The 16,675-nt window shown below is 53.2% G+C and overlaps 1 protein-coding gene across 1 annotated transcript; it reads left to right on the top strand.

The window, feature by feature from the left end:
* Positions 1-804: 804 nt before the first annotated feature.
* On the top strand, positions 805-16,232 carry LIPH (lipase H). Its single transcript, XM_051625979.1, has 11 exons — positions 805-819; positions 2,217-2,289; positions 6,141-6,508; positions 7,259-7,367; positions 7,441-7,542; positions 8,183-8,272; positions 9,356-9,523; positions 10,390-10,485; positions 12,013-12,124; positions 14,359-14,532; positions 16,030-16,232. The coding sequence occupies exons 2-11, from the start codon at positions 2,238-2,240 to the stop codon at positions 16,112-16,114; spliced, it is 1,356 nt and encodes a 451-aa protein (XP_051481939.1). The 5' UTR covers positions 805-819; positions 2,217-2,237; the 3' UTR covers positions 16,115-16,232.
* Positions 16,233-16,675: the final 443 nt, after the last annotated feature.

Genomic DNA, 16,675 nt, shown 5'->3' with positions numbered 1-16,675 from the left:
TATGTCCCAGGAAGTATTCCTGTCCACTCTGTGGTCAGTGTACAAAAATAACCATCAGTCAGTTGTTAACCACCTTCAACTGGTGTGGCTGGGGAAGGTGGTGTGGGGCAGGTGTGAAAGATGTGAACTCCTCATCTTGGGGTTTGATGGTGGCAGGGGCAGCATTTCCAGTGCTGACATCCTGGGTGGGTTTGCCCAGAGGTGCCCTGTGAACAGCCTTCATTTATGCTAAAAATGGTGGTTACTCAAAATCCTTGTCTGTGGAGGGATGATGGAGAGTTCCAAGGCAGAGCCTGCCAGTCCCTCTGCCCCAGCTGTGGGAAAGGCAGCTGCCTGGGGGAGATGGCTCAGGTGGGAAGCAGAAATCAGAAGTGATGGGGGAAAGAAACCAGGGAGGTTTAGCTTCAAGCAAGAAACTGTTATCTCTTTTTGTGCTGAGGAGAAAGGCCAGGCCCTCTTGATTTATCTCCTTTTATCCAGTGTCTTTTGCAGTAGGTGAAAGCCTCTGTTCCTCTTGCATCTTTCACTGTTGGCCTGGCTCCTTCACACCCGTTGCCAGAACTTGCTGAAGAGAAAATATTTTGACAGAGTTTGGGATCACTGGTAGAGGTGAGAAAGGAACTGGAAGGAAAACAGTGTTTGAAATTATTTTATTTTGCCAGTTCATCAGAAAAGGGGGGAAAAAAAAAAAGCAAAAGCACTTTCCTGGAGCTTGCAGCTTCACAGAAGTTTTTTGGTGTCTTTTTTCAGTCTTTATCTTCTTCAATGTAATGAAACCCAACCTTGGCCTGGGTGATGGCCAACTGCTGGCAGGCAGAGGTGAGAATTAACCCAGGAATTAGCAAATACCTGAAGGGGCCTGCAAGAAAGCTGGGGTTGGGCTTTTTACAGGGGTGTGTAGGGAGAGGACAAGGGGCAATGGTTTGAAGCTTAAAGAGGGGAGATTGAGGTGAGACATGAGGAGGGAATTCTGGAGTGTGAGGGTGGTGAGAGCCTGGCCCAGGTTGCCCAGGGAAGCTGTGGCTGCCCCATCCCTGGCAGTGTTGAAGGGCAGGTTGGATGGGGCTTGGAGCAGCCTGGGCTGGTGGGAGGTGTCCCTGCCCATACAGGGGGGTTGGATCTGGATGGTCTTTAAGGTCCTTCCCGACCCAAACCAGTCTGTGATTTTGTGAAAAAGCTCACTATGTACAGCATGGACCAGAGGAACACCACACAGCTGGGAACTGTAACAGTTCAGCTCCTTGTGGGAAAAAACAGCTTGTGCTTAGGGAGGTGATTCTGATCCTCCCCCTGTTCCCTTCCTTAGAAGACTTTGCAAAGAAACCATCAGGCAAAGCTGCCGCACAGCTTGTATCCAGCAGCCACCCCTCTTCTCTCTTCCCTTCCCCTCTCTCACCACAAACTACCATCCTCATCTTGCCCATTTTGCCACTGGATCTCCCAGCTCCCATTTCACTCTTCCTTTCCTGCCCCTGACAGCTGACTTTGCACCTTTGTTCTTCTTCCTTCCCTCAGCAGAGGGGGAGGAAAAAAAGCCCTTTTTTCAAAATTCACCTGGATTCATGAGGTTCCAGGTGGTCTACAAGGACCTGTGGTGGGGATGCCAGATGCAGGAGTGTCATCCAAGAGAGCAGTTGCTTGACAGGCCAGTGGGGACCCAGATGGACTCAGAGTGGTCCAGCTGCCACACAGGGCTGTGCATGCACTGCTGCCTGAGGTGACAGGTCCAGGTCAGAAGGGATGCTGGGCAGAGCTGGGGGGGGGCCCTGGGGAGTCAGGATCATCAGGAATGCTGCCAGGTTCCCAGGGCCCTGGGAAACCAAGTGCTGGCCCTGCCCAGATGCTTATCAGGCTTGCAGTGACACCTGTGTTCTCTGCTGCCTGTTGACATCCTTTGCAGAAGACAAACAGGCCTGCAATCCTTTCCTGCCTTTCCACACACGCAGTCAAATCGTGGCCCACAGTGTGATACCAAAGCATTTGTGTCTTTGCTTAGTCATTCCCCAGGGCAAGCTGTCTTTAAAATAAGGAAACCTGGTAGGGTAGAAGGTGCCCCACCTCGTTAGGAAGAAGCTTTAGTTCTCTAACTACAGACTGATCTTAATTTTTTGGCTGGCAACTTCCTCCTTTCACCACACCTACTGTGACTGGCAGAAAGAGAGCAAACTTGTCAGAGACAAGGAAATTCTGGGATCCTTAAAATCTTTTACCCGTAGAAGCTTCATGTGGAAGTCCATATGCTGAGGCTGGGAGTCATGTTCATCTACCTTTTGCAGGGGGTGAAAACAGGTAAGAAATCAGCTGTGTGCTTTGCATGTTTTTGTCAAGTACAGCACGTTCTCTGCTTTGCTGAAACATGAAAATAAGTCTCCTCTGTGTCACAGTCACTGCGTGGGGGTTTCCAGCAGCAGTCTTCATTTTGGCAAAGCAAATCCTACCAGTTACATGAGTGCAGTCAGCTCTAACAGTTCAAAAAGTAAAACCAGAAATCTTTTTTAGTATTTTTTCCTCACCTTGCAAACATTTCTCTTAGATAAGTACTATCCATTGACACTGAAAATGTCATTTGAAACCTTGAGAGAAGAATTATTTCTTTTCAGCAGTGTCTTATGTGACAGATGCAGAGGATGAATTACTATTTATGAACAATAAACCTGGTTTGATATCCTCTCAGCCCTATCAAGAACCAAACTGGGTAACAATAAACAAATGTACTGCCTGGTGTTAGCACACACATGGGAGCAAGTCGAGTTATAGCTCTTGGCTTTGCAGGCAAAGCAAACAGGATTAAAAAAAAAACAACACCACAGTATTCTTATAAACACTAACTTGTATTTCATCAGGTTCTCTGGAGCAATCTTGGGGTTGCATTTTGCTTAGTTTGTTAAATAAGCTCTAGGAAGCAGAGTGATAAGACATGGAAAAAAGAATGGTGGGGAAAGGCACCAAGGAAGCCCAGTGAGACACTGAGGAGCAGTTCCAAAGGCAGAGGGAGTGCTCTCCCTGAGGACAAGGCAAGGAAATCATCACTTGCTGGGTGTGCTCAAGTGTGCTCAAAGCTGGAGACTCGTTGCTGCACAAGCCCAGGCTGCTGAACCCACTGCGAGAAGCCCAGGCAAGGTGACAGTGTCTGGGGCATCAGTGAAAAGGTTGACAGAAGCAGCAGCACCTGAGGCCCAGGTGAGGGGCTGAGCAGCCCCCTTGGCAGCTCTGTCTGGCAACACAGTCTCTCAAAGGCCACAGCTGGGACAGCTACACATCTGACCCACCAAAGTCTCTTGGAACTTCACTTTGCAAGAGGACGAACCGGTGGGGTTAAAGCAATTCAGCTGCTGTTGCACATCCTCCAGGTGACAGCCCCACAGTGCAAACCCTGCCTGTCCACGGGGTGAGCATCCAGGACAGGAGGAGGGAAGAGCCTCCAAACACCAGGGCTGGAAAAGGAATGAGGGAGCCCAGGGAAAGGCAGGACTCAAGTTCCAGTGACTGCAGTAAATGCCACAAGCTCTGCCTGGGACCAGTCTCCTGGCTGCAACACTCCCCCCTGGGAGTCCATCAGTTCAGAACCTGTATGGACAGATGGAACTTCAGCACCAAGTTATTCTGAAGATGCTCCTTTGGCTGCAGTAGCTCCTCAGAGGCTGATCTCAAGCTCAGGACAAAAGATGCCAAGCTCCCCCACAGGGAGGTGGGTCGGACAGGCTGGTGTGCCCCTGCCAGAGACCCTGCCCAGGGAAGGGCTGGTTGCATCGACTTCACACCTGAGCAGAGGAAGAAAAGTGGATTCCCTGAGGCTATTCTGGCCAAGGCAGGGCTGGGAGCAAGTTCATGGGACACTGGATTCACTTCTTGGAGGGAAGTGGCCTGTTGGACATGGGTTAAGCCCAGTGCCAGGGTCTGAGTTTCCACCTGCCTGCTTTGCTTGCTGAGCTAATCTCAAGAAGCCTCTTGCCCCAGCAGAGAAATCCTGGTGCTGTTTCAAAGACATCTCCAGCCATTTGGGTAGGATTCCCTGTGCTTGCCAGAAGGAAGAGCAAAGCCAGGATAACTGGCTGTCCACATGTGTGTCAGCTTGTGCAGCTCGTGCTGGGTGAGGCTGGCATGTGCAGCAGCTTGCCAGGAGAGAGGCTGGCAGGTTCCCCCCCCGTCAGCACTGCTCTGATTTTCTTAACCAAAACAGATCTAACCTAACAGCCTTGGTGCAGATATAACAGGGCTTTTAAAACAGTTGCTGGCTTGGGTAATAGCAAAAGCCAATCAGCTCTTCAAAAGCTCTTTTCTAACAGAAGGTTTGGGCTGTCCTGGTGACAAACCTAGTGTTCCCTGGGCAATTCTCAGCACAGTGCAGGAGATACAGAAACAAATGAAGCAATCAGTGCAATCCTGCACTGTGTAACAGTAATTCTTGCCTGGGGTTTCTGCTTGTGTTGCTAGAGCTTCAGTGGCAGTAAAGATGATTAACAGTATTTCACAATAATACTATGCAATAACTAAAACAATTTCTGGTTATTAGTAAGAAATGAAGAGAACAGTATTGTGTGTGTTGCAGGAGCAGCAAGGGCAGTGGTTGAGTCTCACTGGCTGTGCTGGTGTGCATCAGCCAAAGTGGTGACTCTTCTCCACCAGTGACTTTGAGATCTCCAGTGTCCTAGCAGAACTCCTGCTGCTGTTTCTCTGGAGCATCTTGGCACTGTGACAATGCAGCAGGAGCCAGCAGGTCAGGAGACAGCCACCCAGGTCACCTCCACGCTTGCAAGCAGGATCCAGAGTCCCTCTGCCCCTGGGAGCCCTGCCTGGAGCACCAGAAGGGCAGAGCACCCTCCATCCCGAGGCCACCCATCTGCACCAGTGCTCACTGGGCCTGGCTGGGGACTCCTTTTCCACTCCTCCTGTTCCACAAATCCTGTTTTACCATAAGCTTTACGCAGGAAGGACTCCATGGATTTCAACCATTAACATTTATTTCTGAATTTATGGTAGCAATTTAAAATATCCAGTTGGACTTAACTGCAACATCCTTTTAGCCTGTTAACTTTTATTTCTGGAGCTCCTGGGGCTTCTACAAAATAATTAGCAGAACTATGGCAACTGAGCAGATTATTTTATGTGCTGGGCACACAGCATTTATATCACTCTCAAGCTGCTGAATTCCACAGGAGGAGAAGAGGGAAAGTTCTTCGTAGAAACTGAGGGAATCAGCTTTTAGAGATGAAAATGCAGAGTACTGGAGGTTTACTAGAGCACGATTAGCCTACAGCTGCAGGTTTTCTAAACCCTCCTACCTTTCCAAACCCTTAAAAGCACAGGCCTTTAAGCAGCAAAGATCAGGAAGATTTCTCTAGCAACTGCAGCCTGAACACTTATTGCAGCCCAGGGCATTTCTGTGAGAGAGACTCTCTCCCACGAGGTTCTTCAGTAAGATTAAGGGGATTTGGGGAAAGGCACTATGAGCCAGGATGCTACAAGACCTGGGAGGGGCTTCACAAGCAGTGGAGACAGTGATTCCAACCCTGCCAGGGCCCTGCTGGGCTCTGAAGGCTCAGCCTGTGTTCTGCTGGAAAAGCAAGGAACAGAGACAGGCTTTCAAAGGGCAGAGACTGCTCAGTTCCTCTGCAACTGCATATGAAGCACCATCAGTAGCATCTCGTGCAGCCCAAGGGTGTCCCGTGTCACAGGCTGACGTGGCAGGCTGCACCTGCAGACCCCTGCAGCACTGAGCTGCCCCCCACCACAGCCAGACCCTCTGCAGCCTCTCGGCTCCAGACTGGGGCTACCAACAAACCACGAGGGGATCTCTGTGCCCTAGAACCTGCCCAGAGCAACTGGCTGTGCTCTCACACCAGTCCAGTGGTTAGCTGGAAGCCTCTAACCTCTTCCTGATAACAGTGGGATCTCTGGAGACAGTCCCTGCCAGCTCCCAGCTGGCAGTGGAGGCAGGACTGTGCTGCTCCAGGGAATGCTGCTCCCAGGAGCCGCGCTTGCTGCCTTGCCTCCAACAAACCCTGAGGTTAAGGGGAACTCCAGTCATGACCATGATGGAGAGGAAAGCAGCAGCCCTGGATCAGACCTCAGTCCCTGTGCAGGGCTTGGGAAGGTGAAAGCAAAGGCCTTGGTGCTGACCCAGGGTGGGCTCTCTGCAGATCCCCAGGAGACGTGTCCGGTGTTCACGGCTCTCGGCATCGGCAGCGCCTTGACAGGGACAGACCTGAAGGTGAAGCTGCTGCTCTACACCAGGCAGAACCCAGTCTGTGCTGAAGAGCTCCGCTCAGCAGCCTCCCAATACCTAGATGTGACCAAGAAAACCACCTTCATCATCCACGGGTACCGACTCACAGGCTCTGCCCCAGCCTGGATCCCTGAGCTGGTGCAACTGCTGCTCTTTGTGGAAGACATGAACGTCATCGTTGTGGACTGGAACCAGGGGGCAACGACTCTCATCTACAGCAGGGCTTCCAGAAACTGCAAGAAAGTTGCCGAGATCCTGAAGAAGCTTATTGATGACATGGTGGTAAGTTGAACATTCACACGCTGATGTAGTCATTGTCAGACAGCATGTAAAGGGCACAGAGGGCATGGGTTCATTTTTGGAAGGGCAGCCACGGCAGTGCCAAGGTCTACAATATTCAATTTATACTCCAAGTCCCTACCTTCCTGGATACAAAACCCTACAGATACGTTTTCCCCACATATAGAAACTCTTTTCCCACTTTTTGAATGTCCTGTCCCAGGGCTCTGTCACCCTCACAGTCAAGAAGCTTTTCCTCATGTTGAACTTGACCCTCCTGAGCTCCAGCTTGTGCCCATTGCCCTTTGTCCTGTCCCTGGACACCCCTGAGCAGAGTCTGGCCCATCCTCCTGCCACCCCCTGCAGATATTGCTCAGCACTGATCAGATCCCCCCTCAGCCTCCTTTTCTCCAGCTGAGCAGCCCCAGCTCTCCCAGCCTTTCCTCACAGGCAGATGCTCCAGCCCCTTCAGCATCTCAGTGCCCTGGGCTGGACTCTCCCCAGTAGCTCCTGGGGAACTGGGAGAGCTCTGGGGAACTGGGAGAGCTCTGGGGAACTGGGCAGCCCAGAACTGCCCCCAGTGCTCCAGGTGGGGCCCCCCCAGGGTGGAGCAGAGGGGCAATATCGACAGAGTGGAACACACCGAGGGGAGACGCGGGCAAAGCGGGGAGACGCGCGCGCCCCTTTCTCCTGCTCCCGGTGATGTCTTTGCTGTGCCCACGACCTGCCACCACGGGCACGTTCCCACCTCAGGCTGCCGGCGGGTCCCCGGGCTCGGTGCACATGGTGGGGGTGAGCCTGGGCGCCCACATCGCGGGCTTCGTGGGACAGATGTTTGGCGGGGCCCTGGGCAGGGTCACAGGTGAGCGCCGAGGGTCCCCGGGCAGGCTCAGAGCCCCGGGCGCAGCCCCAACCACCCCCTGCTCTGTTCGCAGGCCTGGACCCCGCCGGGCCCCTCTACCGGGGCCAGCCCCCCGGCGAGAGGCTGGACCCCACGGACGCCCAGTTTGTGGACGTCATCCACTCCGACACCGACGGTGGGTGACGATTCCCCCCGGGACCAGCAGCGCCGGGGCTGGCGGGGGCACGGGGGGCTGTGGCAGGCAGCGCTCCCGGGCCACCCTTGCTCCTGCCGGGAGGACAGCGGGTCTCAGCCCCAAACCCCGTGGCTCCTTCCAGGCTTCATCCCACCTCCCGCGGGCTAAACCTTCCCCAAAAATCCTTAAATCCCTAAATCCTTTCCTCACCAGCAGCCGGGCCAGCAGGGGGGTGGGAGCCTCCCCTCTGCTCCCACCAGCACCCGACCCCCCAGCACTGGGCTTTCCCACCTCGCTGCTGCTCTCTCCCCTCCCAGCCCTCCCCAGAGCTCGGCTTCCAGCAGCAAGACCCCGTGTCCCACTTCCCTCCTCCTCTCCCGCAGGCAGCGAGGCAAAGAAGCCGAGTTTTGTGCTGTCACACACACAGGCTGCCCTGGGGCAGCCGCTGCCACACCACGGTGGCACGGCTGGGCCACACGCACTTGGCCTGCTGCTGAAACAGATAACGACACTCAGATTCCTGCACAAGCAGGCAGCCTGGAGCTAAATAACTGGGTGGCTTCTTCCTGCTCCTGCACTCTATGATTTAATACCCCCCCTCATATTCCTTCCCCTCACCCCTGGTGTTTTCTCTTGTCAGGACTAGGTTACCAAGAAGCACTTGGCCACATCGACTTCTACCCCAACGGCGGCACCGACCAGCCTGGCTGTCCCCTGACAGTGTTTTCTGGTAATTCATTCTGCCTTCAGTGGCACAAACACTGCCAGAAATATTTCCAAGCAGAAGAGAGAGGAAAGGCCGGAGAAACTTTGTCACTGCTTAGAAAAATCCATGAAAACCCCACTCTGGGAAAAGCCGTGGGAGTGATCTCTTCCCAGCACTGGTGGGGCACACTGACCCAGCAGCAGCTTGGCAGGCAGGAGTCAGGGCTGATCCTTCAGTTCTCTGTCACAAAGGCAAACAGGATTCATTTTCCATGCCTAAAAGTCATCAGGTAGATTTGTGCCTTCATTTTGTGACCACGTTTAGAAAACCTGTGGTATTTTATATATATATATATATATAATTACTTAGAACACACACAAAACCCCAAGGTCTAGCAACAGCAAGAACCTGCTGAGGTTCAAAATGAACAAATCCAATGCACCTTCCCTGGCAGTGACCAACAGTGCAGTCTGGCAGGTGGAGCCCTTGGCTGGAAGGCAAGAAAGCTTTTCTCCTGGCCAGCCCAGCAGCAGAAGTGACTTTGTGAAAGATGGGTGAAGAAGACACCTTTACAGAAGAAAAGGCAGCAACGGAACTCAACCCTTATCAGACCCAAGAGAATCTACACAGGAAACCAGCCTGAAACAAAAATCCACAGGAAATGAGGCTTCACTCCTTTTGCTGCTCATTCCACATCTCGATTTACCAGTTATGTCCATTTAAAGAGTTTTTAAAACCAAAATGGCAAAGCCATGTGCAAAAAAATGCAATATTCATCTGCCAGGCCTGAGCTCAGAGAGCACCTGAGGTGGAGCAGGACCCTCTGGAGCTGCAGGAACCATACAAACAAATGTGGTTTTAAAACCAAAAAAAAAGGGCAAGAAGGAAAAGTGAAGCAGATGTAGGCAGAGCTGAGAGCACTCAGAGGGAGAGGCTGGTGCCCAGGTCCTGTTCTGCCACAGCCCAGTGCTCCCCAGTGCCATCTGTTGGGTTCAGACTGGTCAGTGCCTGCCCACCCGTGTCTCCTTTACATCCCAGAGCACTAACACTGTTCTCCTGCAGCCCGAGGGTTCCTAACAGAGTATTTCTCCCCTGTGTGTGCCGCAGGATTGTGGTATTTCAAGTGTGACCACCAGAGGTCTGTTTGGCTGTTCATGTCCAGCCTGAGGCAGAGCTGCAATATCACTGCCTACCCGTGTGACTCCTACAGAAATTACAGGAATGGCAAATGTACCAGCTGTGAAACTTTCTGGCCTATGCCATGCCCCATCCTAGGTAAGGATCCAGGGAGTGCACATACACCCTGAACACAAGTGTCTGACAGGGGTGCCCACCATCCCCCCGACCCTGTGTGCCCGGGGTTTGCTGCAGGACTGACACAACACGGCCCCTTGGGAGAGCAACCTGAGTTATTGTCCCACTGAGGTTTTTGGGCTGGTCTCTCCTTCACTCCTGCAGAGGCACAAGCCACTGCTGCAGGCAAAAGAGGCCTGAGAAATTTCCCTGCTCTTTGTATGGTCACATCGTGATCTAGAACAGAAACCCACGTGTAGAGGGACCCAGAGCTAGGAAAGCCAAAACACCACCTGAGATCTTGAAACCAAAGTCACAGGAACAACAAATTAAAGTCCCTCAGCTGTGCGACCTGAGGGGTGGGGTCACGGTCTTGCTAAAGCAGAATCTTCTCTAAGACACTTTCAGCATCACAAGCCCACCTTGGCTCTAAAAGGAATGGCAGAGGGGTGAACAAAGGGTATTCTGCTTGTCTGTACCCCCAGGGATGTCCCAGCCCAGCCCAGGCTGTCCTTTCGGAAGTGCTGGTGCTTTCACACTTCCAGAAATGAACTTGCCAAGCTCAGGGGGCGATTTTCATTCTGCACTGCAAAATGAAATCCTCCCTTGACCATGGATACCAAACATGGGAAGAGACTGATGTTCAAATAAGGTGCTGAGCAGGGATATGCAGACACCCAGGTGAGCTTCACAAGTAAAATGAAGCCCTGGTTTGGAGCACAGGGGCCTGTGCTGCAGCAGCACCTGGAGCTGGAAAGCCATGTATTACTTCTTAAATATTTGCTTTATTTTCAGCAATTTAGGGGCTTCTCTGCCTGTGCAGTAACCCTCTGAACCTCCTTCCATAGGGTATTATGCCCACGAGTGGAAAAGCTATTTAACACAACAGAGCCATCCAGTGACAAGTGTGTTTTTCGACACCACGGACCAAGAGCCATTTTGTGGTAAGTGACTGAGAGGCCTGGGAGGATTTTTCTCTGTGCACTGTCTCCTCCAGCAACAGATGCCTCCTCCACCCAACTCACAGTTGCTATCAGTAGCACAGCCAGCGTTTTAGGAGCAAAGCCAGGGGCTGCTGGATAGACTTGTGCCTGCAGCCTTGCCATGGCACTCTGGACCTGCAAGCCTGGTGCTGGGAAGGCCAGCTGCTGACTAGAGATGTGCAAGAACAGGCTCAGCCTGCTCACAGTGCTAGGAAATGTGTGGAGAAGATGCCAGTGGAGCACAGAAGGGCAGCTCCTAAACTGTGCTTCAAAACAAGACCCCGCTCTTGTAGAATGAGAGGTGTGTGGGAATGATGAGAGTCAAGGACTGTGCTCTGAGGCAGACAGGTACAAAAAGCAAGCCTGGACAAAAGTGGCAGGCCCAAGGAAAGGGCTCAAGGAAGGTGGAAGTGGTGAGAAAAGGTTTCAGCCTCACAGTCAGCAACACGCTGTGCATCTGCAGCCCACAAACCAGCCCTGTCCTGGGCTGCACCACCAGCAGCGTGGCCAGCAGGGCCAGGGAGGGGATTCTCCCTCTCTACTCTGCTCTCATGAGACCCCAGAACTGTGCCCAGTTCTGAAGTCCCTAACACAAGAAATATATGGAGCTCCTGGAGAGGGTCCAGAGGAGGCCACAGAGATGATGGGAGGGCTGGAGCAGCTCTGCTCTGGTGACAGGCTGGGAGAGTTGGGGTGTTCAGCCTGGAGAAGAGAAGGCTCCAGGGAGACCTGAGAGCACCATCCAGTGCCTGAAGGGGCTCCAGGAAAGCTGGGGAGGGGCTTGGGACAAGGGCAGGGAGGGAGAGGACAAGGGGGGATGGATGAAAACTGGAAGAGGGGAGATTGAGATGAGACATGAGGAGGGAATTCTGGAGTGTGAGGGTGGTGAGAGCCTGGCCCAGGTTGCCCAGGGAAGCTGTGGCTGCCCCATCCCTGGCAGTGTTGAAGGGCAGGTTGGATGGGGCTTGGAGCAGCCTGGGCTGGTGGGAGGTGTCCCTGCCCATGCAGGGGGCTGGATCTAGATGATCTTGAAGGTCCCTTCCAACCCAAACCATTCTGTGATTCTGTGATTACAGCTTGAGCTCCAATGGGGACTTACAGGTCAAAGAGCAGGTGATTCTGCCGTGTGACAGAGAAGGCAAAGGAAAGATGCTGAGAAGCAGAGCTGAGCAGACCAGGGGCAGACAGGAGAAGGGGAAGGCAGTGGGAGAGGAATGGTGACGGGGGGGTGCTGAAAGCTGTGCAGAGACCATCCTGCATGCCTCTGCTGTGAGCCTTGCTCCAGTGCTGTCCCAGACATCTGGGAATACCTCCATTAGAAATCTCTGCAAGGGAAGATGGCAAGCAGGAAGGAGAAAGACTTTCTAGAGGTGAACTGAACAGGTTGTGTCAGATGAGCAGACGGGAGGAAGATGTCCTCCACCTGCAGATCAGCTCCCAGAGGGGCACACAGCAGCCTAACTGCTCTCCCTTTCTCTCTCCCCACAGTTTATCACTACTTTGTGGATATCATTACGTGGAACAAATACACCAGAAGAGGCACCTTCAGCATTGTACTGGCTGATGAAACTGGGAAGAAGGCAGAATCCAAAGTTAATCCGTAAGTCCTACCAGTCTGATGGTCTGCAACTGTTACCAGACCACTTCGTACAATTGGATGGGCAGGAGGCAAGAAATCCTCCTCTCCTTTCTCTGCTGGTCCCTGCCAGTGTCTGTGCCTTTGGGCTTCCCTGGCCCCAGGTGATTTTCCCTCAGCCCAGTCATCAGCCCAGTCCTCTGGTTGGTGTCCTTCTCAGTCCCTGAAGGACTGAACTGAGCACCCTCAGCCAGCAGCACAGCTGTCCTGGGCTCCCACAAAAGCAGGAGGAAAATCACGTCTCCCCCTCTTTCCTTCCCTTTCCTGGGGGTGTTCTGTTACAGCTCGGGATGCCCAGGAGAGCTGGGATGAGCCTAGGCCTGAAGAGGTAACATCCCAGTCAATTCATTCCACTTGGAGAGGCAAATTAATGACTGGTGTTTATGTGAACATGCAAATCCTTGATTGACCTACTCACACCTCAGCCAAACAAGTCCTGCTCAACCAGTTCTCTCAGCCCTACCTGCCTGCACTGGAGCAATCTGCACAGCTCCCTGAGGCTGCACACCAGGACCCCCAGCCCCCCGGGCAGCAGGCTTGCCCACACACCTCCCCAGCACCTCCAGCAGGTCCAGACTCATCCCATTTGTCAGGCTTCTCAACAAGGCCAGGCATTTTGAGTGCTGCAACAGGGATACACTTCCACTCACATCCCTACTCCTCGCTCACCTCCCTAAGGGAAACCTGACGCTGTGGCTGCACGCCTGGCAGCACAAGATAGGTGCACTTGGGAGCAGCCCTGCTGCTTTTGCACCACAACCCAGGCAGTTCTCATGGGTATCTCAGGGTGGAACTGGCCATTCCCTCGAAAAGGACTGAGGTCAAACCCCCAGCCCTGCCAGGCTTCACATCTCTAACCCTGTGCTCTGTTTGGAGCTAGATTACTCTCCATTAACTCTGCATTGCTTAACAGACACTTCATAGAATCATAGAATCATAGAATCCTAGGGGTTGGAAGGGACCTCAAAAGATCATCCAGTCCAATCCCCCTGCCAGAGCAGGGTCACCCAGAGCACATCACACAGGAACATGTCCAGGTGGGTTTGAATGTCTCCAGAGAAGGAGACTCCACAGCCTCTCTGGGCAGCCTGTCCCAGAGCTCTGTCACTCTCACAGTAAAAAAATTTTTTCTGATAATCACCTTGAACCTCCTGTGCTCCAATTTGCATCCATTACCCCATGTCCTATCACTGGTCATCACTGAGAAAAGCTTAACTCCATCTTCTTGACACTCACCCTTTACATATTTGTAAACACTGATGAGGTCACCCCTCAGTCTCCTTTTCTCCAAGCTCAAGAGCCCCAGCTCCCTCAGCCTTTCCTCATCAGGGAGATGTTCCACTCCCTTCATCATCTCTGTGGCTCTGCCCTGGGCTCTCTCAAGCAGTTCCCTGTCCTTCCTGAACTGAGGGGCCCAGAACTGGACACAATACTCCAGATGTGGCCTCACCAAGGCAGAACAGAGGGGCAGGAGAACCTCTCTTGACCTACTAACCACCCCCTTTCTAACCCACCCCAGGACCCATTGGCCTTCTTGGCCACAAGTGCACATTGTTGGCTCATGGTCATCCTCCTGTCCACCAGGACCCCCAGGTCCCTTTCACCTACACTGCTCTCCAGCAGGTCAGCCCCCAACCTGTACTGGTCCATGGTGCTTTTCTTCCCCAGATGCAAAACTCTGCACTTGCCCTTGTTGAACTTCATCACGTTTTTTCCCCCTGCTGCATTTGCCAGAAGAGAGCTACCAGAAGTTTAGCTACAGGCACTAATGCCCCCAAGATACAGTCTGCCACCTGTAGAGCTACCTCAGCCATACAGTGTGGTTACAACCAGGTTTTTATGGACAGCACCATTCCCTGCAAACCCCGCAGATGACTTGGTGCTCAGCTCTGCACAGTCAGCCCTGTACCACCACCACCCAGGTCTGGTCTGCTCAGGTTCCAAGCAGAATTGTGGTGAAGATTCTGGTTTGGGACCAAACAGCTCTGTCCCCCCAGCCCCACCGCAGGTAACTGAGTGCAAAAGTGGCTGAGCAGGTTCACAGCTGGAGACCTGCATCCCTGCAAATCAGAAACTCACCACACCTTCACTCCTCCTCCTCCTCCTCCCCCAGCAGTTTCTGATACTGTCCTGAATCTATTTTAAAACGGTGCTGTTCCCTTGGGGCCTCCCTGACACCTCGTCTGATTTCTCTTTAGAGAAGCTGCAGCCTTTCAGCAGTACAACCAAATCACTTTGCTAATTGGATTCGACCGGGATTTTGAAAAGGTAAAAAAAATTTCCTTGACGTTTTCCACGGGATCCGTCATTGGCCCCAAATTCAAACTGAGGATTCTCCAAATGAGGTTCCGGTCACTTACAAACCCAGAAAGGTAAGCAGAGGTTTACAAACCCTTCCTGTGGTTGCAAACGGGACAGAAGGAAGTGAATCTCCCTGATTCTTGGCCTGGCTGAATTTCTCCAAAAGAATTACATTTATTTCATATTTAGGAATTCTTTTACACTATCCTGGGGATAAATTCTGCCATGCACACAAATCCCACAGCTGAATGCTAAGGCCTTTGTGTGCTGAATCCCTCCCTGAGCACAGGGGTTATCTTATCATACTGAAGATGTGTAATTAGTTGTCCAAGTTTGACGTGGCCTGACATTTCAGCCTTTGCTCAGGAAAACGACCTTTGAGAAACTGAACTCTGGGCTGAAGGTAAATGCAGCTGTCAGGAAAACACAGATGTCCAGCCCCAAGTACACGTTTTATATCTCAGACAATTTCTATGCCCAGTCAAACAGGGAGATTAATTTTCTCCTGGAATTCCAGTAACTGGGAGCTGCTGGCTGCTGTGCCCCAAAGCACTGACTGCTGCCCACACCCTCACGGGGTCCCCACCAGGTCGTTTGCTGATGAGATTTCCACAAGCCCCTATTAACCTCTGCTTGCTCTGCAGTCCCACCCTGAAGCTGCCCTGGTTTCTAGGGCACCTTTGGAGGGCAGGATCCCCTGAGCTCAACCAGTCCAGGGTCTCTTAGGTCAGCCTTGTGTGCAGGAGCAGCATGTGGACATCAGGCCATACCATGCCTTAAATGTGGGTTAAAACCAGGATTGCCTATCACAGAGCTGGGAGAGTGAAGCAAGAAAAAGGCCAGAGCTATAGATGATGCTTCTTGGCAGCTCTTGAGGGTCTGGCACCCTTGTCTTAGCCTTGGAATAAGGAAAAGGTTGTGTATGTCTAACAAAGTCCTTCTGCAGCCCCATTGCTGACACGCCCCTCCTCCTCTCCTGCATCTCCACAGTCACTCCCAGCCCCAGATCCACCTTCAGGCTTTAGGAAGTAGATGCAAATGCCCAAACATGTCACCAGAGGCTGCCCAGCCGCCCCCCCGGGAGGGGCTGCCAGGGACTATGACTATTTTAACACCACCAAGTCACCTGCCACTGCCCAGGGGAAGGAATTCCTGCCCGCTCTCCTTCCCTGTCCCAGGGCTAGAGCCCCCCTGGCCCCTGGGGGAGGTTTGTGTTTTCCTGCTGCTTTCCAGCTGGATGAGCTCTAAACGGGATCAGCGACACCAGGGATCCAGCAGGAACACACAGGTGGGGCTGGAAGGACTCAGGTGTGGACTGGATGCAAGGGAAGCCTGAGCTCTGTGGCCAGGACCTCCCTTTGCCTCTCAGTGCTTTTTTTTCCCACGTGGAAAAGCCGCAGAAGGGAAACACGTCCCCCCTGGCCGCGCTGGGGCCTGAAGCCAGCCTGGCCTCAGGGGGACTTCCCAGCCAGTTGTCTCGAAAATGTGAGCTTTGAAAAGCCCCCCGGGGGGAGCTGCCGGGGGTGACAGCGACAGGCCCTGGGCTCAGGGTGCCCCTTGTTGTGCAGAGCCCAGCTGTGCAGGTACGACCTGGTCCTGACGGAGAACACCGAAACGACCTTCAAGCCCATCCCGTGCTGGGGCAGGAGCTGAGGCCCCGAAACGGGCTGTTCCCGAGGGTTCTGAGCACGGCAGAGACACCCCGAGAGCGAGCGGCAGCCCCGCGGGGCGGGGGGTTACCCACGGGAACCTGGAAGTGACCAAAAAAAACAACCCCAAAAGCGGTGGTGTGGTGTGTTTGTGGGGAGAGGGGGAGGAAGGGGGGAGAGAGGAAGGAAGGGGAAGCAAAAGGGAAAGGGAGGGGAAGAGAGGGAGAGGGAGAGAGGGCCAGGGAGAGGGAGATAGAGGGAGATAGAGAGGGAGGGGAAGGAAGGGGAAGGGAGAGGGAGAGGGAGAGGGGAAGAGAGGGAGAAGGAGATGGAGATAGAGGGAGATAGAGGGATAGAGAGGGAGGGAGAGGGAGGGGGAGGAAGGGGAAGGAAGGGAGAGGGAGAAGGAGATGGAAATAGAGGGAGATAGAGAGAGGGAGGGAGAGGAAGGGGGAGGGGAAGGGAGAGGGAGCGGGAGAGAGGGCCAGGGAGAGGGAGATAGAGAGGGATAGAGGGGGAGGAAAGGAGGGAGATAGAGGGAGGGAGAGGGAGGGAGAGGGAGGAA

This window comes from Apus apus, chromosome 8 (assembly GCF_020740795.1).
Source record: "Apus apus isolate bApuApu2 chromosome 8, bApuApu2.pri.cur, whole genome shotgun sequence".
Classification (NCBI taxonomy): domain Eukaryota; kingdom Metazoa; phylum Chordata; class Aves; order Apodiformes; family Apodidae; genus Apus; species Apus apus.
Note: the sequence above shows the minus strand (reverse complement) of the source record. Positions and strands in the feature narration are given on the sequence as shown.

What these genes read in the sequence shown, in the direction of transcription:
- LIPH (XM_051625979.1), top strand. Translation starts at nt 2,238, where the DNA reads ATGCTGAGGCTGGGAGTCATGTTCATCTACCTTTTGCAGGGGGTGAAA. An exon ending in TTTGCAGGGGGTGAAAACAG is followed by an intron (nt 2,290 to 6,140) that starts GTAAGAAATCAG and finishes GGCTCTCTGCAG; the next exon opens with ATCCCCAGGAGACGTGTCCG. An exon ending in GCAGAATCCAAAGTTAATCC is followed by an intron (nt 12,125 to 14,358) that starts GTAAGTCCTACC and finishes ATTTCTCTTTAG; the next exon opens with AGAAGCTGCAGCCTTTCAGC.